Source organism: Leucopleurus acutus (assembly GCF_964270905.1).
Source record: "Leucopleurus acutus genome assembly, chromosome: 19".
NCBI classification, from domain to species: Eukaryota; Metazoa; Chordata; class Mammalia; order Artiodactyla; family Delphinidae; genus Leucopleurus; species Leucopleurus acutus.
In genome coordinates, this window is record NC_139161.1 from 44,149,727 (window position 1) to 44,172,030 (window position 22,304).

Here is a 22,304-nt window from a genome sequence, read left to right on the forward strand (position 1 = left end):
TCAAAGGCGAGAAGCCGAAACAGTTTGGATATTTCAGGTCTCAAACTCTAGTTCTTTTGATTCCACATATTGTGATGTCTAATCAAAAGCAAACTTTTCCCTACATTTAGTTAACTTAAAGATCTGTAAAATGGGGACTTCCCTGGTGGCACAGTGGTTAAGAATCCGCCTGCCAGTGCAGGGGTCATGGGTTCGAGCCTTGGTCCAGGAAGATCCCACATGCTGTGGAGCAACTAAGCCCATGAGCCACAACTACTGAGCTTGCGTGCCACAACTACTGAAGCCCGCAAGCCTAGAGCCTGTGCCCCACAACAAGAGAAGCCACTGCAATGAGAAGCCCCTGCTCGCCACAATTAAAGGAAGCCAGCCTGAAGCAATGAAGACCCAACGCAGCCATAAATAAATTTATTAAAAAATAATAATAAAAGAAAAAAGGCTTTAAAAAAAGATCTGTAAAATGAAAATACAGGTACTATATTTATTGGAAAAAAATCCTCATATAAGTGGACCCATGCAGTTCAAACCTGTGTTGTTCAAGAGTCAATTGTACTACAAATAGTTAAACACTGTGCCTAACAGATGCATCTCTCCATTTATCTGTCTTAGGAGTCTTTCAAACTTTTGTATATTTTTGAAGAGGTATATATTTCATACAGTAAAAAACTAGATTTTTAAAGTACCATCCAATGTAACCATCATGTAAATCAAGGTAAGAACATTTCCATCACCCCAGAAAGTTCCCTGGTGCCCTTTTTTCGGTGAATATCCTACTCCCCAGAGGCAACCATTGTTCTGATTTCTATCACTAAGAGATGAATTTTCCCGGTTCTTGAAATTCATATAAATGGAGTGGATTCATACAGAGTGTGCTCTTGCGTGAGGCTTCTTTAACTCAGCATAAAGTGTTTGGGAGATTCATCCATGTTGTCTCATGTATCTGTAATTCATTCCTTTTCATGGGTGAGCAGTAGTCCATTTCCCAACACCTGGAATTGTTGGCCTTTTTACTTTGAGTCATTCTCAAGGATATGAAGTGGTAACTCATCATGGTTTTAATTTCAGTTCCCTAATTATGAAAGATGCCAGCAACCTTTTTATTTGCTTACTGGACATTCATATGCTTTCTTTTTCTTTTTCTTTTTTTTTTGCGGTACGCAGGCCTCTCACTGTTGGGGCCTCTCCCGTTGCGGAGCACAGGCTCTGGACGCGCAGGCTCAGCGGCCATGGCTCACGGACCCAGCCGCTCCGCGGCATGTGGGATCCTCCCGGACCGGGGCACGAACCCACGTCCCCTGCATCGGCAGGCGGACTCCCAACCACTGCGCCACCAGGGAAGCCCTCATATGTTTTCTTTTGAGAAATATCTGTTTAACTCTTGTATTTATCTTTTTTAAAAAATTGATTTAGTAAGAATTCTTTATATGTTCTAAATATGACTCCTATGTCAGATTTCTCTGTTGTGAATGTTTCCCCCAGTCTGTGGTGTGCTTTTTTACTTCCCTAAGTGTGTTTTTTGGTGTTTTTAAATTTGATCATGACAAGTTTACCAATTTTTTAAAATACTTAATCCTTTAATGTCCTGCCTAAAGAAATCCCAAGGTCAAGAAGATATTCTCCTATGTTTTCTTCCAGAAGCTTTGTAGTTTTATCTTTTACGTGTCGGTGTGTGATCCGTCTTGAATTAATTTCTGTATGTGATGTGAGGTAGGGGAAGTTTTTCCCATGGATATTAATTTGTAGAACATGGAAATCTATTTGACGGAGTCGCACACATAAATTGGCCTGGGTAATTTATGCTTGTCATACACTCTGTCTCCCAAAGTTGGTTATCCAGCTTCCTGTAAAGCCCCGGCTTGGAAGATAAAATGATGACAGTGAAAGAAACAAATCCCTAGTTGGAGAACAGAAACATCAGAAAAAGTACCAATTGCCCATCTGTAATTTTGTCCAGCCTTTAGCTTCCCTCATTGTCTAAGCTGTGTTTGCCTTCCCATGGCCAGAGCCAATGAGGGCAGAGGTGAAGGGGAAGACAAACTTGGAGCTGGACGATAGGAAACACCGGAGCAGTGGCTGAGAAAGTCCCACAGAGCTGAGCCAGGCTTGCTTGAAGCTGGCTGGTTGTTTGGGGCCCTTAGCAGGAATGCTAACTGCCCATCCTCTCTATGTCTCTCTCCTGTGATTTGCCGAGGCCGGGAATAAGAAATCTCAGAGGTGCAATGCAGACGACTGGTTCTGTGGGCCAACCCCTCCTCCTACAAGGCTAGAATATCCTCTGCAGCATTGCAACCTGTGATCTGGAAACAAGGTGGGTGGGAGGACCCAGTGCTAGTTGAGCATTGACTATGCAGCAGTTATCTTCATCCTAGGGGCTTGTGTATGGTATTCATTCATTCATTCCTTTGTTTCATTTGCCCTACCACCTTACGAGAAAGATTCCTCCTAATTTTACAGATGAGGAAGCTGAGGTTCCAGGAGGTTGATAGAGGTGATATTTTCTCTCTGGCTAGGGTAATGGCAAGAATGCAAGTTCTCAGGCCTGAAAGATGGGCATTGAATTCTGCTTTGGCCACTTACCAACTCTGTGGCTTTGAGGGACCCTCTTGGAGGGTCAGTTTCCTTGTCTCTATCTCTCTTCTCCTTGGACTCTTATGAGGAGTAATTGGTATAAGTGTTTCATTCATTCCAAAAATATTTCCCTTTTGAGCGAGTGACATGCATTGAGTAACAAGCACTGTGTCCCCACCTTCAGTTTAGTAGCTTACAAGTAAGCAGATAAGGTACCTCCTGGCTGTGTCTGACACGCACTAGGGACTGAGAAAATGTGTGGTCCCTCCTCCCTCTCCGGACTGGGAAAGATCTCTTTACATTTATTTCACCGGAAAATTTCCCATTTCTCTGCAGTTTTCCAGGAACAAGCCGTCTCTGGTGTGGTTTTGCAAATTAGTACATCCCTCTGCAGATGGCAGGCCTGAGATCAGAGAAGTACACCCCGGCTACAAAGTCACATGGCAGGCTGCTGGGTGGGTGTCAGCGATGGTACCAAATTGAGTTGGAAGACTGTTTCCCCTCCCCTCCCTGCCCTTCTCCGTCCTGCTTGGATAGCTCCAGGCCTTGCTGAGTTCCTGGTCTACCCTCTCATCTTCTCCATCCTGGTGTGCCTACTTTTCTCCAGCTCTAGTGAAAAAGAGCATTGATTAATTTGTGTATCTGGAAAGCCCAAGGGCAGGGCAGGCAAGGCTCAAACAAGGTCTTAGGACTCTCTGTCTTTTCTGCTGCCCTTTTATAGTCCCCAGCTGACCTTCATGTAGTAAGAAAGATGTTCCATGGCAGCCCCAATTCTGTTTCCGACTCACTTAACACCTCTGTGGGAAAGACCAGCTTTCCCAGGAGATTCAGCACAAAACTCCAGGGGCGGCCTCTGACTGGCCCTGCCTGATCACATGCCTGGATCGGAAGCATTAGCTGTGCAGGTAGGGTTGGGTATTCTAATGGGTGTATGTCTACCTTTGGGAGCTGGCGTGAGCAAAGGGGCAGGGTTAGCTCCCCAGAACCTCACAGAATGAACTTCCTCCCAGAAAGAGTGGCGAGTCGCCAGAAAGGAGGAGGGCTGTCGGACAGGCAAAACCAGCAGATATGGCCCATCGATGCCTTGACTTTCAAAGCCTCAGTTCTGTACCCACAGCTGCTGGTGGCGCCTCTGCCTCTTTTCAGAGAAGCTACAGGGAGAAAAGAGCGTGGTTGTTGAGGCCAGGTGGATCTGGGTACAAACTGTATTTGTGAGAAATTCCCTGGTGGTTCAGCGGTTAAGACTCGGCGCTTTCACTGCCGGGGCCTGGGTTCTGTCCCGGCTTGGGGAACTAATATTCCACAAGCCGCACAGTGCGGCCCCAAACAAAACCAAGAACAAACAAACAAAAAACAAACTGTAGTTGTGTACCCCAAACTGTGGGCATGGAACTGTGTGACACGAATCAAATTCCTCAATTTCCTCATCTATAAAATGGGGATAACAGTTCCTACTTCACAGACTTACTGTGAGTATGAAACAAGCCAACCACCAAGTCCGGCAGTTGTTGTAGACGAGATAGTTAATCTATGTCTGATCTCCTTGCCTTTGGTTCCTGACCTCCAGCTAGGCTCCTGGGTCCCAACTCCTGAACCCAGACCAGGTCTGTCTGTACTTAGGGGCTCACCCTCTCCTCCCGCCTGGACTGAATTCACAGAGGGGCTCACTGTGGTCAAGTGGCAGAAGTTCTTACCAGGACATGATGCACGTGGTTGTTGTTTTTTTTTTTTTTTGCGGTACGCGGGCCTCTCACTGCTGTGGCCTCTCCCGTTGTGGAGCACAGACTCTGGACGCGCAGGCTCAGCGGCCATGGCTCACGGGCCCAGCCGCTCCGCGGCATGTGGGATCCTCCCAGACCGAGGCACGAACCCGCGTCCCCTGCACCGGCAGGCGGACTCAACCACTGCTCCACCAGGGAAGCCCAATGCACGTGGTTTTGTGTTTGTTTGTTGTTTCCATCTTGATGAAAAATGTGCCGGTTTTACGCTGTCACAGAACAAAGAGAACCTTGACATACGTGAACCTATGAACATACATAGAACCTCTATTTATGTGCCTGATTTAATTAATTGAGTTTCATGTTCTATCATCTTAAGAATGCTGCATTTCTTAGGGATGGAACTTTCCCCTTCCTTCCTTCCTCTCTCTCTCTCTCTCTCTCTCTTTCTCTTTCAACCAATACTGCCTTAGTGCATGCTGTGCCCCCGGCTCTGGGCTAGATGCTGGGGGTCTGCTGGTGAACAAGATGGACACAGCCCCACCTTCACAGAGCTGAATGGCTAGCAGGGGTTATATATATAGATATATAGATATATATATGTGTATATATATATGTCTTTTAAGTGTAGCTGACAGGACTGCGTTGGATGCGGGGAAAAGAAAGAGAGAACTCAAGAACGATTCCAATGATTGTGGCTGCGCAGATGGCAGGGTGATGTTGCCATGGTCTGATATGGGGGAGTAGCATGGTCTAATATGAGGTTGGGGGATCAGGAGCTCTGTTTTGGACACACTGAGTTTGAATTTGTCTGGTAGAAATCCACATGGATATGCAGAGAGGCAGGTGGAACTTGGAGGTCAGGGCAAGGTCAGCTCCTGGATGAGCCCAGAGGGGAGGGTAGGACCAAGGCCTGCCTCAGGCCTCTGCAGTTGGAGATTGGACCATGAGGGAAGCCCAGCAAAGAGACCCAAAAGGAGTAGCCAGGGAGGCTCAGTCATCATCCTCAACTTCAGTTTCCTTGTATCACTAGGCATTAGTGGTTAATTACCCTTCCTTCCTAGGGTGGGTGAGGCTCTAGGACGACGCAGTAAAAGTGCTCAAGACAGTGCAAGTATATCTTAGCTAAAAATAAACACCTTTTCTCTGACCCTTCTCAAAAATTGCTAAACCCGCCTTCTGGTCTTAGCTGTGAGGTGAAAGCATCTCGGGGAGGGCTGGGGCCCTACTAGACCAGGCGGTCCAGGCACCTGGCACCTAGGACTAGCCGAGGCCCATCCCCAAGCCAGCGGCCTTGTGCAACAGGCTTGGCCCCCGAAGGGGAGGCCTGGACACCCCCAGGGACAGGGCCTGGCTGAAGCCTGTGATTAAGGACGGTGAGCATTTCAAGTCCTTGTAATTGTGCTATTCAATAGAAATGTGACCTCATTCTATGCTCCTGAGCCCTGAAGCCCTCTCAGAGGTCCAGGGCAAAGGGAAGAGAGGCAAGTGTGCTCCATTTCAGCCTCCATAAAATGGGACTAATAGCTGCAGATCTGTAAATAAGTGTAAGGACTAGTATCTTTCAGTAGCCCCCTCCCTTCTTAGGCACTCACCCCTTCACCTGCCTCACTCTAGTACCATCTAGGGGAATAAGAATGTCAGTAGAGGACTTCCCTGGTGGTGCAGTGGTTAAATATCTTCCTGCCAATGACGGGGACATGGGTTCGAACCCTGGTCCGGGAAGATCCCACATGCCGCGGAGCAACTAAGCCCGTTCGCCACAACTACTAAGTCTGTGCTCTAGAGCCCGCGAGCCACAACTACTGAGCCCATGTGCCATGTCTACTGAAGCCTGAGCGCCTAGAGCCGGTGCTCTGTGACAAAGAGAAGCCACCAGAATGAGATGCCCACGCACCGCAACCAAGAGTAGCCGCAACTAGTGAAAGCCCACGCACAGCAACAAAGACCCAACACAGCCAAAAATAATTAGTTAAAAAAAATATAAAAAAAGGGACTTCCCTGGTGGTGCAGTGGTTAAGAATCTGCCTGCCAATGCAGGGGACACGGGTTCGAGCCTTGGTCCGGGAAGATCCCACATGCCACGGAGCAACTAAGCCCGTGTGCCACAACTACTGAGCCTGTGCTCTAGAGGCCGTGTGCCACAACTACTGAAGCCCGCACACCTAGAGCCCGTGCTCCACAACAAGAGAAGCCACCGCAATGAGAAGCCCGCGCACCACAACAAAGAACAGCCCCCGCTCGCCGCAACTAGAGAAAGCCCACGCGCAGCAACGAATACACAACCCAACCATAAAATAAATAAATTTATATTAAAAAAAAGAATGTCAGTAGAAAAAGACAATAAACTCTTCTCAAATGGTGGCATTTCAGGGCCCACAGTTATCAGGGTGAAGGTGGCACAAGGGAACATTTTCACGTCTTTGCCTTCTGCCTGGGACTAGGTCAGTGCTGTCTCTACTTCCGGTAAAGCAAGTCCTCCCGGGATGTTAAATCCAGCTTGAGAAAGATCTATCTATTAATTAAATTGTCTCATTTAATTCAACAATGAATCACACACTTTGGGAGCACTGGGCTGTGAGGCAGTGAGGTCCAGTGCAGGAGGCAGATGAGGAAATGAAGAGCTTCAAGCCAGGGATGTCTTAAGATGCCAGGGGCTAGTTCTGAGAACTTTAGCAGCTTGGAGGAAGTGAGCTGGGCCAGTCAGGAGGTGAGGGAGGGCTTCCAGGAGGAGGTGGCACCCGAGTCCTGAGTGGTGAGTTGGATCGCATGAATAAAGGTGAAGGACGTTTGGCTTGTGATTTGATAGGTCCAGGGACTGAGGCTACATTTCTGGTTATTCTGTGAATGTGTGGGTGACCCCTGACAGTACCTAATTTCTCTGGTTTTAAACCCATGGAGCTACTAACCACTTCTGGGAAATGTGCAGTTCAAGCAAAGTAACATAGGTCAAAGAACTCTGAAGAGTTCAAGAATGATGGGACAATAGAGATGCAATGCATTCTCATTACCATTAATTATATTAGAGGTGGGGAAGTAGTTCTTGGCCCTCAGATCCTAGGAATTTTTGAACCTGGAATCAGATGTGTGCTAGGTTACCTGGAAGCAGGCAACACAGCAGGGGCGCTGGAAAAAGAAAGAGTTTGGCTTCAATGAATTTATCTAGAATTATGCAATCAGAAAATCTAGAAAGAAGCTGTTTTCATTTTAGCATACATCCAGATTTTGTGTTTTATGGTTTTGATTTTGATTTTGATTCATGTTTGTGGGAATGGGCACCATCATTTTTTCAATGCTTTGACCCTGGAAAGGATAGTACAATATCTTAAATTTCTAGTCAGTTCTCACCCCTTTCCAAACAACCTTCCAGAAACAACTCAACCTCAACTCAACTCCCTAACTATGTTCATCACTCCCCTTTGCAGGCTGTGATCATTTGGAAGCTTCTGGAATCAAAAAATCATATCATAGCTCTGGAAATTATTGATACTAAACAGTGTCCTGTGCCAGGCTCAGAGGTCAAAGACTTTCTATGCATTGTCCCCTTAATCCCTTTGACAGCCCTACCCGGGCAGTTTACTCAGGAAAACCTTGAGCCTCAGAGAGACAAAGTGACTTGATTGAGGTCACATTGTGAATGAGGGTTAGAAATGGAATTAAAACCCGGTCTGCCTCACTCCGCAGCACTGGCCCTTGACCATTCCTTGTGCTAGCCTCCTGGAGGCTAGAACCAGAGGGGGCAGAGAGATGATCTCATTCTGAGTCTTCACTTAACAAAATTACCTGACATTAACACAGTACCTCATTTACTTCCAAATCCCTATGGCCAGATTCTCTGCTCAGGTTACTTTTACACCTATATGTGATATATGTGAGTATAAATTTAATAGGAAAGGAGGTTTCTTTCAAATGACCCAGTAGAATATTTAAGTGCCTATCAAGAAATTCAGTCTTGCAAAAGCAAAACAGTGTTCTTAAATTACTGATTTTATCTTGCTCTGTGACATTTGCAAGGTTCCTGACCATTCATTCCATAACAATTTATTTAGCACCTGTTGAAACTGTGCAACCCAGACCGGGACTTGAACCCATGGTCTTTTAACTGAGCCCACACACCTGATCTCAGGACTTAATGAAGCTCAGATTCTTGATGTTTCATCACAGAAAGAATTCAGGGAGAGAAAAAGAGATAGGTAAGAAGTGGATTTATTTAGACAGAAACGCACTCCATAGACAGAGGGTGGGCCATATCAGAAGGCGAGAGGCTCTGAAATATGGAGTGGTTCATTTTTACGGGCTGGGTAATTTCATAGGCTGATGAGTGGGAGGATTATTCCAACTATTTCAGGGAAGGGGCGGGGATTTCCAGGAATGGGGCCACTGCCGGCTTTTGGCCTTTTATGGTTAGCCTCAGAACTCTCGTGGCACTGGTAGGTGTGTCATTTAGTACGTTAGTGTATTGCAATGAGCATAAAATGAGGCTCAAGGTCTACTGGAAGTTGAATCTTCCGCCATCTTGGATCTAGTTAGTTCTAACCAGTTTTTTTCATGTCCTATGGCTATGTCATTCTTTTAAATGTTGTGCCCTGCCCCCTTCCCTCCTGTTTTACTACTGTATACCATGCAGTAAGTCCTAGGGATATAGGAACGGGCAAGGCTTCTGGATAACAAGTGCCTGTATAAACAAGGAGACAAATCCCTAAACCAACCAGGTTGACAAATGGTGATAAAGTTGATGAAAGAAGCAAACAGGGCAGCATGACACAGTGACAGGGCAGGGAATGGTGCTCTGGAGAGTTTGGTCAAGGAAAGCCTCTCTGGGGAGGCAGCATCTGAGCTGAGAGCTGAAGGATGAGAAGGCCCTGTGCATCTGGTCAACCAGAGAGCAGACACAAAGGTGACGGTCCACATGAGAAGAGGGAAAGGCGCAGGGCTGGGCTCTGGATCGAGCCAGTGTACAGGATGAGGGGACCGCAAGCAAGACCAAGAAAGAGCAGCCTGAGGGGAGGAGGAAAACCAGATGCAGCAGGGGCCGGGAAGCCAAGAGAACTGTTTCAACAAGGAGGGTGTGGCCACTGTGCTGGAGAGGCTGTCTCTCAGATTTGGGAACGTGGAGGCCACTGGTGACCTCGCGAAGAGGAATTTCAGTGGAAAGTTTGTCAGGCTGAACAATGGAGACCAAAGCTGGACTAGGGAGTTGCAGAAAGCATGTGAAGTGAAGACAACTCTTTTGATTTGCTGTGAAGGTCGGCAGAGAAATGGGGCAGAAGCTGGAAGGGCGTTTGGGGTCAAGGGAGGGTGTGCTGGCCAAGCTCCCATCCAAGATCCCTTCTCTGCCTATGTTCTGCTCTGGGTTCTGGGAGGGTGACCCTTCTCTACTGCATCACCTGGGCTCTCCTGTTAGAATGTGCCCAGGTGGGGTCAGCCCAGGGGAGGCAAAGGCAGGAGAGCCGAAGGCTGGAAGTAAGGGAGGTCTGTGTTCTGCCCCTCGCCCCAAACCCCTCCCTGCTTCCGCACCTGGTCTCCGGGCAGGAGTTGTGTCCCCTGTGCCTGCAGGTCCTTCTGGGCTGCCCCTCCCCCATGGCTCTCAGAACACTATTTCTTCCCTTGGTCCTTTCTGAGCTAAGAGTTATCACCCCTACCGAGCTTGGCTTGTCTCTGGGTACCCAATATCCTTGTTTCTTCCCTTAACTTTGCAAGTAGCCCTTTCACTGAGGTCGGTTGAATCATCTACGTGAATTCTGTTTCCCTGCTAGAACCCTAACTGAAGCAGAGGTGTGCTTTCCCTCCCTCCCTCCCTCCCTCCCTCCCTCCCCCCACCTCCCTCCCTCCCTCCTTCCCCCCACCTCCCTCCCCGCCCCCTCCCTTCCTTCCTTCCCTCCTTTCTTCCCTACCTCTCTCTCCCTCCCTCTCCCACTCTCTGTCTTTCATGAAGTAAGTTACTAGGACATGTCTGTGTACAAAAGAGAATAACAGGGCAGAAAGGGAGAAGACGCTAATGCAGAGAAAAGCAGGTACTTCCTGGAGTGGAGGCCACAGGCCAGCTGGAGGCGATGGATGCAGAGTCCAAGCAGAAGGTGGTTGGCCTTAGACTGGTTACAGAAGGAGAGGCAGGGAGCATAGGCACAGGGCAGAAGGGCTGGTAGATTCGGTCTGATGGCTTCTAGCTTCTCAAGGAAGGATGAACCAAGTACATCCATCGAGGAGTGCAGGGTGGTTTGTGGAGACAGACGAAAGCATGGAATAGCCATCTCTGAGAACAGGAAAATGAACTTTCTAGGAAAGGCTGGTAGGCTTGCCAGGCATGAAGAGCGCCAATTTGAGGTTTGTGGTCATGAATTTAAAGCGCAGCCGTCAGCAAGGCTGCGTGCTTTTCCCCAGCACCCGTCAGCTGCTGGCACAGGCCTGGAGAAAGTGGAGGGTGGGGCTTGCGAGGGCTGGGACTTGGCCAGGTGCGTATGGTGGGAAGGGAAGGGCAGTTTATGGAGGGGGTTCGCTGGGGAGCAATAGTCGTGGTAGAGTGTGGAATGTGCATGGGGTAAGGAGGCAAGGAAGGCCATGAGCAGGTGATAGCGGAAAAGGTGCTCATGGAAATGGACGGGGGTTACGCTGAAGCATAGGGGTGGACAGGAAGCTGGGGCCCACAACAGAAGACCTAAAGTGATGGGGAGATTTTGGTACAAGAAGCCACAAGGTGGGTGAGCACACAGTGGACGCTGATGGCTTCAGAAGGACAAGGATTGGAAGCAGAGGAGGATAAATGGCTTGGACAAGGTAACTGGGGGCCAGGAGGGCACCCACATCATCTCGGGGCCTTCCCCGGACTGGTTTCTCCCTGCATCTCCCGGAACAGCCCTCTCCTGCCAGGTGGCCTGAAAAGCCCATGACAACTTGGGTGTCTTCAGTTTCAGGGCTGAGACGGCCATTTGTCAACTTGGCTCCTTCCTGTGACCTGACCCAGAGCTGGTTCTGACACACGGCGCAGGTGGTGGTGATGTATCCTAGAATGAGCACCGAAGGCCACAGGGGTCAGTATCCCTCAACAGAGGCCCTGGTTTCTTCACCTGTAAACTGCAATCCATCCTTTGTTTATTCGAACACATATGAAGCACTGCTGTGTGCCAGGCCTATCTGCTGTATTTCACCCACCCCTCTCAGCCACCCTGGAGGGAGAGATCATTATCCTCATCTTTGCAGAAGAGGAAATAAAAGCTCAGGGAGGTGAAGAACTTGCCCAAGGTCATATAGAGTCTATTTGAGCCCAAGAAGGCTCATTACCCAGTCAGGGAAACAGGCAGAGAAAGAGCCAAAGATACCTGAAGTTGCAAAGTTCGGTGGGAATCCGGAAGTTAGAAAGATTGCTCCTATCGTGGGAGAGGGGTGGCGGGGCATGTGAGCTAGATCTACACGATGAACAGAAATGTATCTGGGGAGACGGAGAGAAAGGACTGTGGGCACTAGTGCCAGCCTGAGCAAAGGCGTGGTGACATGACTCTCCACGGTGTGACCCAAGATTATTGAGTAAAGGCAGCAAGTATCAGCAGTTGAGCAGGCTTCCTAACCTCGTCTGCAGCCCAGGGGTTCAAGGATACGCTTAGGGGGACCCACAGACCTCCTGAAGTTGTATCACAATTGTGAGTAGACGTGTGTGACTCTTTTTTTTAAAAAAAATATTTATTTATTTTTACTTTTGGCTGCTTCGGGTCTTAGTTGCAAGGGATCTTTGTCGTGGCATGCTGGATCTTTCGTTGCGGCACGCTGGCTTCTCTCTAGTTGTGGTGCGTGGGCTCTGTAGTTGTGGCGCGCAGGCTTAGTTGCCCCGCGGCATGTGGGATCTTAGTTCCCTGGTCAGGGATCGAACCCACGTCCCCTGCATCGGAAGGTGGATTCTTTACCACTGGACCACCAGGGAAGTCCCCTTGCATTACTCTTTTCTGGAGAGACAATTTTATTTTCGTCAGATTCTTAAGTTGGGGGACATTGACTCAAAAAAGCCTTGGGTAGCAGATGGGCTTGGAGAGGTCTGTAGGGCCTGGGAATAAAGGACCTCATAGGCCTTCTTTCGGGAATTCATACTTTGCTCTGAGGTCAGCAGCGGCCCATGGGGACCAACACGGGACGGGCCTCAGGAAGACAACACAGGCTACTATGAGCTCAAATCAAAGTCCTTTTATAAACGATAAAGGGACGCACTGTTTATTGCTCTATTCCCAGAGTCTGGCACAGTGCTGAACACATGTTGGGGACTCAGTGAATACTTGCTGAATGAATGAATGAATAAGAGCACAGGAGTATGTAATAACAGAGTTCATCTCTCCAGGGCAACTCCACAAATTTCCTGGACAATTTGACTGAAGGTGAAATCCAGGAATCCAAAGTTCCCCCTGCACTGTTCTAGGTTCTAAGACAATACTGCCTGAGTCCTGAGTTGTGGGTAGAGGTGGGAAGGGGGAGTGGGCGTGGCACGTGAGGGTGTGGCCGCACCTGACTGAAGGGTAGGGCTCCTCCCACCCTTCAGTGCCCCGGGAGTATCTTTGGAGGAGCGGAGGACGGCCAGGATGGCCGAAATGATTTCTTTCCTCCTTCCACATTCAGCCCATCGGCTTGTGCTGTTGACTCTGTCTCCAAAACGTGTCCTCCATCCCCCCTCCTCCCCCTGCACCTCACCTGGGCCCCTGCGGCAGTCTCAAATCTAGCATCTCTGCTTCTGACCCTGCCTCTTTACCATATCCACTCTCCTTGTGTTGGCCAGAGGAATCTTTTATTTCTTTTGGCTGCACCGAGGGCTTGCGGGATCTTAGTTCCCCAACCAGGGATTAAACCCGGGCCACGGCAGGGAAATCCCAGAATCCCAATCACTAGGCCACCGGGGAACTCCCCAGAGGAATCTTTTAAAACACTTCGCAAGGAACGTGGTTTTCTTTCCATGTACTTAGAGAGCTATGCTTCCAAAAATTTAAAATACATTCAAGTTACGTGGAGATCTTGCTAAAATCCAGGTTGCGATTCAGTTGATATGGGGTGGGGCTTGAGACTGCATTTCTAACAAGCTCCCGGGCGATGCAGCAATCTTGGACCACATTAGGACTAACAAAGACTTAGAGAAAAATCCAAACTTCCTGTCCACGTCCTAAGTTATCTGGCCTCTGCCCAGCATTCCCACGTCATCTCCAACCCCTGTTTTTTCTCTTGCATCACGCTGTAGCAACACCGGCCGGCCTTCATTCTGTTCCTGGAGTGTGCCAACTTGCTCCTGCCTCAGGGCCTTTGCACGTGGTGTTCCCATTGCCTAGAATGCCCCTTTCCGAGAGCTCCAGATGGCTGGCTTCTTTTCTTTATTTAGATCTTAGTTCAATGATCAGTTAGACAGTACTTCTTTGACCACTTCATCTGATGAAGCACCTCATCCCCTGGGAATTTGCTATCACTATTTGCTTTTTTCCCCCTTCATAGCACTTATCATTCTGTGAATTTATTTTGGCAATATATTTGTATTGTTAGTTACCTGTTAACTTGTTAGTTACCTGTCTTCATTCTCACATTTGTTTCATGCGAATAAAAACTTGGTTTTTCATGTTTGTGGGTCTATTCATGAATGTGCTTGTGTGGCTGCTGGGGTGTTGAGAGGCAGGTAGGGGAGTCCAAGCTGGGGAAACTTACAGTGATGCTAACAGAGGTGCCTGAAGCAGAGGGGAGGGAGGAAGGAAGAGGCGAACTTTCTGTACTGAGGGTGTCGCAGAAAAAGTCTCAAGAGCTGAAGCCAAACCTAAGAATCATCACCTGATGGATGAATTCATCTCACTAGAGGAGACTCACTCTGGAAGGTGGGGAAGGAATTTATTATGAATTTATTTACTCAATAAATAAAAATAAGTATGTGGAACCCTTACTTTGTGACCATCATTTGCATAACTATCTCTGTTCATCCTCACAACATATGATCTCCATCTTGCAGATGAGGACCAGGGCTATGAGTGAGCAGACTTGCCCAAGGTCATACAGTGATTCAGAGACCACTCTGAGAACCCCAGTCTCTAAAACAGCTCTGAAACGTCACCCTCCCGGTCCCCTTCCAGGCTTTATGCTGTGCACAGCACCTGTTACCACCTAACTCACTGTGCACTCTCTTTATTTATTTTCTGTCTTCTCACACCAGAATATAAATTCCTGGAGGGTAAGGATCTTTGTTTTGTTCACTACTGTTTCCCAGAGCTCAAAACAGGGCCTGCCACTTAAGTAGACACTTAATGAATACTTAACGGAATGTTAAAAGGATGAACGAAGGGATTATTTTAAAATCCTCGCTTTCTGTATCTCTAAGAGGCAGTTCTGTGAACGGGTGGCCCACCCAAACCCAGTTGAGAAGGATGGAGTGCATCTGAGATGAAGTGGGAAGGCAAGCTGTGGCTTACTGAATGCTCTCCACCAACCAGAAGGAAGATTCTGTCCACAGAAGAGGGACCGGCTGCATGCCCTGGCCGGAGTGTAGCCAGGGATCTGGGGCTTGTCCAGTCTCCAGCCCTGACACCATTGCCGTAACGGCATGGGTAGGTGTGGATGCCACAGGCTGGCAGTGGCCCTTCGCAGGATATGGCTTCCACGTAAAGGGGCCCTGCAGAAAAATGCGTTGACCAGGCCCCAGTTACAAGCTTGCCGTAACTGCAGAGTAGGCGTCTATCAGGAAATCTCTTGTGAATTGACTAGACTGAGACGGTCACTCAAGCCTGGCGGCTCTGGCTGCTGAACAAACAGAGGTTCTGAACCAGCCAGGCTGCAGCCTCGTTATGGATGGTCCCTCGAGACAGTTCTCCTGTTCTGTGACCTCTCTCTGTGCCAAAGATTCTCAAAGTTCAGCCCCCAGACCAGCAGCATCAGCATCACCTGAGAACCTGTCAGAATGCAAATTCTCCAGCCTCATCCTCAACCTACTGAGTGGGAACTCTGTGTGTGGGGTTCATCATTCCGTGGATGAACAAGCCCTCCAGGAGATTTTGATCGACTCTCAAGTCTGAGAGCCACTGTTACACAGTTTCTCTTTCAGGGCATAGGACCTGTCCTAAGAACTCATGAATTGGATTGCACAGCTTTATGGAGCCCCTGCTGTGTGCCATGCTCTGTATTTGGCTCTGTGAAGAGGATACCAAGATAAATTAGCCAGCCGCTTCTGCAGCCAAGGAGCTTAGGAGAGAGATTTCTTCTGGTTGGCAGATGTTGGAAGTATGGATGTGTGGGACCTTTGATCAGAGTCTTGTCTATTCAGTTTAGGCAGATAATACAGCTCAGGGGAAGTGGCAGGAGGTGGGAGGGGAGGGTGAGGGATGGGGTGGGGATGGAATGCTGAGTTAGGAGGCACAAAAAGGCACAGACAACTACCAGTCCAGGAGCAGTATTTCACCCATGCCCACTGCTCAGGTGTGGAAACATGCTTAGGAGGTCTGAGGTTGAATAGTAACAATTGCTAACATTTTACCTAGTGCCTACACGTGGCAGTAATCAATCTAGGTGCTGTACACACATTAACTCATTCTTCAAGTGAACCCTATCAGATAGGTACTATTATCACCCCATTTTGACTGATGGGGAAACTCAGACACTCAGAGGTGAGCCAACTTTGCCTAAAGTCACAGCTAGGCAGTGGTAGAGGCTGTCTGAACCCGTCGGTTTGCTCTAGAGCGCTCCCAAACGCACGACAAATCAAGGGGTCACCCCAAGCGTCTGGGCTGGCCTGCTAGGTTGAGGTGGCGGAGGGATGGGACCCTTATATTGGTGGGTAAATAGCATCTAGAAGAAAGCCCTACGTCTTTCCAAGCCTGTGCCTTTCCTCTGGCGTAGACACTCGGGAGTCCAGTAATTTGCGAACCACCTACAGGACAAGTACCTTAGGCCCCTTCCCAGTAGATGGCGGCCCCTAAACCCACACAGTAATTCTGAAACCTCCACTGTCTCCGTCTTCCAGGGTTCCGCTGCAGTCGAGGAATTTCAGGAGGCGAACCTCCCTCCCGTCCAAAGGGCCGCCGGCTCCTACCTCGCCCCATCCGGGGGGTCGCGGGAAGTCCCCAGCCCGGAGGAGGGATGGGGAGGAGGTGGGGGTGGGCGGGGAGATGCGGCTCCCCAGGCTTCGGGCGCCGGGGGAGGAGCTGGCGCGGAGCAGCCACTGCCGGGGCGCAGAGGCGGGGCGCTCCCGCACAGCCTGTGCCCACAGCGGAAGGGAAGGCCGGGACCTAGGGGCGCTGGAGCCGGCGGGGATCCCGAGGGCGCGGGCGGCGGCAGGTGCGCGGCGCGGACTACAAGTCCCAGCATGCCCAGCTGCTCTGACCCAGCCCCCGCTGCCACTTAAAGGCTCCGGGAGCCTCAGCCGTCGGGTCGCCGCGGCTTTCGCTTTGCCGCCGCTGCTGGGCGGGAGGGAGAGGCGGGCTCGGCGGCCGGCGGGCTTGCGTCCTGGCTCCGGCAGCGTCGAGGGGCGCTCCTCGGCCAGCCCTCCCGGCTCAGGGATTCCCTTCCGAGGCGCCCGCGCCCCCGGGCTCCCCGCCTCGGCCACCCCGCGGCCCCGATGCCGAGGCATGGATAGAGCGGCGCTGCGCGCGGCGGCGATGGGAGAGAAGAAGGAGGGCGGCGGCGGGGGGGACGCGGCGGCCCCAGATGGGGGCGCCGGGGCCGCGGCCAGCCGGGCGCTGCAGCAGTGCGGGCAGCTCCAGAAGCTCATCGACATCTCCATCGGTAGCCTGCGCGGGCTGCGCACGAAGTGCGCCGTGTCCAACGACCTCACCCAGCAGGAGATACGGACCCTGGAGGTAAGGGGCCGCGGCGCCGGAGAAACGGGGGCCCGCGCTGGGTCTGAGGAGGCAGGAGTCGGCAGCCCGGGAAGCGCCCCAGCGCCTCCCTCGTTGCTCCAGATCACTCCTTCCTCAGTTGCATCCTGAGCCCGGTCACCTCCTTTGCGTCGGCCGGAGGACCCGGGACCAGCCCCTCACCTTGGGCGGGATTTGGGGGGAGGGGCGTAGTGGGACCTGGGAGGGAGGCTGGAGGAGCCCGCGGGCGGGATGGGCGGCGCGCGGACATCCCCTGCCGCCCCCCCTCCGCCCCCACCCCATTTCTAGCTCGCTCGGTCGCAGGACTCATTCTCCCATTGAGTCACGTGCTGGACTTTTACCTGGGTGACTGAGCCCAGCAGCTGTGGGCCGGGGTGACTGGGCGGGAGGAGGTCCCCCTGAAGTGTGAGCGCAGGCCCGTCGTTCTCTGCCTTCCCCTCACGCCCCAGACTTTGTCTTGTCTCTTCCTTTGCTCTTCTCCAGGTTCTTGTCTGCCGCTTATCAGTGTTTGATGAAACTGCATTTTTGCCGTTCAGACGTTGGGTGCTTCTCTTTCGCACTGCCACAGCATTTCACTGCTCTACCCACCGACACCCCCCCGCCCCCTGCCCCCCCCCCCCCCCGCTATTGGACTTTGGTTTAGGAACAATTATGCTGAGGATCAAAGGCTTTGATGGGAAGATGACACTATTTAAGGGGTTTTCTGGTGGAGACAGTCTCCAGTGTAAAGAAGAAATAAGATGCAGGCCCTACTGTCTCAAATGATAGCTGGGAAGTGCCGTATTAAAAGGATTTGAAAGAATCAACCAAAAGGGTTGTTGGGTTCTCAGAAGGGGGAGTCTCCCCCTCCCCCATACATAATAGAGGGAAACTAGTGCATTCCCAACTTGCTTTCGTCCAGAGGCTGGGAAGACTGTGAGATTCCAGGCACCACTTAGTAGCTGCTCTGCCTCTTTCCACCTTGCACTGACACATCTGGCCTGCTGCACATCTGGAGATGTTTTATTAGAACCTTAACTCCTCATCCTACACCCTGCACACCCTCTTACTGCTGATTGCCTCTGCTAGCAGTCATAGGGCCAGCGGGTGATTTGTGGCAGTCATTACAAGACCCAGTCCTCTGTGCACACCACAAGCCTGAATCCCTGTTTGATCCAAAATGCTCGAGAGTGACTTCTTTTTTATGAATTAATTTATTTTTGGCTGTGTTGGGTCCTCATTGCTGCGCGCGGGCTTTCTCTAGTTGTGGCGAACGGGGGCTACCCTTCGGGCTTCGCATTGCAGTAGCTTCTCTTGTTGGGGAGCACGGGCTCTAGGCGCACGGGCTTCGGTAGTTGTGACTTGCGGGCTCTAGAGCGCAGGCTCAGTAGTTCTGACGCACGGGCTTAGTTACTCTGAGGGATGTGGGATCTTCCTGGACCAGGTCTCGAACCCATGTCCCCTGCATTGGCAGGTGGATTCTTAGCCACTGCGCCATCAGGGAAGTCCCCTTGGGAGTGACTTCTGTCCTTCAGTTTTATTTTCTTAAAAGCTACAAAACCAGGGACACGGGAAGCATCTAATCAGCGCTGGCTGTTATTATTTTTGTTACAGTCGCTATAGCCGTTTCGACCAGGGTTTTACTTAAAAAACAAACCAACCAGGAACCCCCCCGTCCCCGCCCCCCCGCCCCAGTCCCTCCTGCATGCATGGTGCTGTTTTCCAAGTGGCGAGAGAAACTGGTTTCTTGAACATAGCCGGGTGTGTTTGCCCAGCTAAGTTCAGTTTTTAAACTGACACAATAGGGGGCCTGTGTGGCTTCGTTCTGGGAGGAGGGGTCGTTGTCCGGCAGCATGTGTCTTGTTGGACGCTATGTTGTTGGGACGAGAGGACGTTCTCTGTTGGCCTCTCTCGGATTCTCCCCGCGTCGCTCTGAAGTGCTCTTGGTTTGCAGATTGGACCCGGGAGAAAAAGTGCGGCTCTTTCTCTGGAAATGGCGCCTTGCCTTCTCTGTACCCTGCCTTCCAAAGTCTCTCATTTTTACCAAGGTGTGGCATCAGGACACTCCAGAGCATCGCCTTATTTAGGTCTCTGACCTGGTTTATCTGGTAGCCGCCCTTCTGAGTGTTTACTGGATGGTCGGCTCTGGCCGCCAGAAACCCATCCAAAGGTCCGAAGGGGATTTGCAGTGGGAACGGGAACGAGTACCCAGCTCCCTGTCCTCTCCACTCTGCTGTAGGTTCAGGTCCACCCTACTCCCTGAAAAGGCAGGACCTGGGCTGTTTGGGGGAATGGGACTTTATACCCCAGGATCTAGTTCCCTAGGCCTCAGCCTCCTTACTTGAACAGGGGGATTGGAGTGGGTCTCTGCGGGCTCTCGTGGCTCTAAATTCTGTGGTTTAGTGAAGGGGCCTCAGTTGGGTTGAATCAGATGTTTGTTATGCACACCACTGTGTAAGAATATCCATGATTAAGAATTGTTCTAAAATCCAGATTTACCAGACTGATAAAATAGGGGAAAGTTTATTACTCAAAGAATCCTGACCTTTGGGGCAGTGTGGCAGGCGGAAAGCCCATGGCTTGGAAATCTGGTCCTGGTTCTATCTGTCTGACCTTAGTCAAGTCCCATGACTTCTGAATCTCAGGCTTTCCCATCTGTAAAATGGGCATGAGTCTACTTAAACCCGCAACCTTGTCGTGAGTCTGTAAGTCCGCATGCTTTCTACCAAGAGATTCTGCCCGTGAACTTTCCTCCTGAGGGTCCAATGCATTCACGCCACAGGCCACATTTAGGGGAAGGTACTTTGACACCTTGCTCTTATTTCCTAGAGGTGGGTGAGACAGGCCAGGAACCAATCCCAGCAGCCTGTGCTGAGGTCAGGCAGGGTCGTGGTGATGTCCATTCTGGCTTGCTTTCCTGTTCTGCAGGCTCCTCTCACATTCCAGGCCAGGGCCCCCAGAGACAGGACTTGCAACATTCGATTCCTGGCTTTTGAAGAAGGGGCTGACCAGAGGGCTTGGCTTACGCAAGCACGCCAGACTTACAGAATCCGAGGAACCCCAGCCCACCCTGGTCCTCACTGAGTAAGCGCTCAGTGAGGTGCCTCGGGAAGTCCCAGACCTCCGGCCCCACTGCTGGTGCCTGATTGTAGGTCGGATGATGTCTGGGGGTCAGCGTGTCCGGCTGCCCCTCCCTCCTCCACGCAGTGGTCCAGCTTGGATCCAAAAGAGTGGAAGGAGCCAGGGTGTAATGTCTGCCTCCCACCTGCCGGTCAGTGTGCTGGACCCTTCTCGGTCTCTGAAGATTTCCTGGAAATCCACCAACCTTCATCACACGTGTATTTTTTTTCTCTCGACATGGGAAGCGGAGGGGGATAAAGTCTGAGCCCAGGGTCTGAATCTGTAAACAGAAGTTGGGAGGCCACTGCATCGCAGCAGAACCTGCTGCCCTATCTCCATCAGGCCCTGAGAACTCCACCGAGGCAAGGTGGAATGTTCTCGTTCCCCAGATGTGCTCACACAGGGATACCCGGCTGGCCTCACAGCTGGGCCTGGAGCCCCACGCCAGTTCATTCCCTCATTTGCGCATCCTCTTGGGGCCGAGTCTGTGCCGGGCAGTGGGGAGATAGTGGTGCCTCACGAAGATGCACGTTTTGTGGGCCCTGTAACTTTGCCTTATCCTGCCAGCCTCCTGGTACTTTCCAGAGACAGGCCTTGCCACACCGAGTCTTCCCATCTGGTGCTCTTATGGAGAAAAGTCCCTCCTAAGCAAGCTGGCCTAGAGAAAGGGGTCCCCAAAGGGCCTCGACCTTTGCTCAGCTCTGCTGTGGCAGAGGTCAGAGCCCTGTGGTGTGGAGGGCCTGAGCTCTCCCTGTGGTGCTCTCCCCTGCCCCTCGGAGCACCTGGATGGTGGAAGTGCTGGGAAAGGAGAGGGGTGCCATGGGTCCTCACAGAGCAAGTACTCGGGGCGTGCGTGGACGTGCATTCACTCAACAAACCTGCAGTTATTACTGATTTGCCTGATGAGCTGCTCACTGCCACCACCCTGGCAAGGATTCTGAGGTAGGTAGGATGCTTTCCCGGTGTTTGGGGATGCTTTCAGTCCAATGGGGGAGGCAGACGGGCGAACAGTAGTGACTCCAGTACCACGGCCTGCTGAGAGCGGTTTGGAATTGGGAATATGACCGGACGGTTGTCCAGTCCAACTCCTGCTTTTCTGGGAAATACTCGCAGAGTCTTGCTGGCGACTTGTCCCACGTCACACGCCCCTGGCAGAAATGAGAGTGATGCCTGGGTTCCCTCTCCCCACCCAGCCCCTGCCTCGGAGTGGGGCTTGTCTCTGCTTTTGCTCTACCCCGTAGTTTTAACCTCCTGCTGAAGGCTTTCACTCCAGCTGTCCCCGGAGGGAGCCAGAGCTGGGGCACTGTTTCCCTTGGTGTCTGCTTTCGCCTTGGCAATTTTTTTCCTGGTGAAACTTGCCACCGGCGATCCTCGGAGGCAGTCTGGAGAGGGACCTGTAGTTCCCAAGACTGGGGAGGCCTGCGGGGCGCTGGAGGGAGGCCTTATCAGATCTGTAGCCCAGGTTAGCCTGAGTGCCAGGAGGCCTCTGGTTTACTGCCTGGGGACAGTGATGGGAATGCCTCCTTCCACGCCAGGTTAGCTCAAGATCCAGGAAAGCCGCATTCCCCACCGCAAGTATTCTGGACCTGCCTGGCCAGTGTGATCCCGAGAGGGACGGTGAAGGCCCTGATCCTTGGTGGCAGTGTCTGCAGTGGTTGTGCTGGTGGTGGGAAGTAACAATGCCTGTGGCCAAGTCTCTCTTGGCTATGCTTTTTAAAAAGGACATCCTTTCAGAATAGGCTGATTGGAATCTTTTTCTACATTCAGTTCAAAGGGAAAGCTGAGTAGAGGTGCATTCGGGGTCACGGGAAGGCCCTTCGAGCATAGCGAGGGCAGACGTGGAACGAGGAACCCTCTCGGTCACCTGTTCTGTGCTAGGCTTTTGGCATATGTTCCCCATTTAACCCTCACATGGACCCTGTGAGGTTTTCTCCCCATTCTGCGGTTAAGGACATTGCGGCTCAGAGGGATTGAGAGACTGAGTTAGTAGATGGTGCAACCTGCGTTGACTGGTCTTCGGTACTCATGTTCTGAACTTCGCAACAGCTTCTAGAAACCATAGTGGAGGGGACGGTTTCTGGTCAGGGTTGTGATGGCTGAGCCCAAGGAAGTG

The 22,304-nt window shown here is 51.2% G+C and overlaps 1 protein-coding gene across 3 annotated transcripts in view; it reads left to right on the top strand.

Annotated features, from left to right (window-relative positions):
• Nucleotides 1–16,843: 16,843 nt before the first annotated feature.
• The window catches only part of KSR1 (kinase suppressor of ras 1), a gene marked incomplete at its 5' end in the record, with an annotated part of 148,063 nt that continues 142,602 nt past the window's right edge, over nucleotides 16,844–22,304 (top strand). For all 3 annotated transcript variants that reach the window (XM_082861348.1, XM_082861349.1, XM_082861350.1), the window contains one exon: nucleotides 16,844–17,074. In XM_082861348.1, coding sequence (XP_082717474.1) covers nucleotides 16,844–17,074 — 231 coding nt within the window. The remainder of the gene's footprint in view (nucleotides 17,075–22,304) is intronic.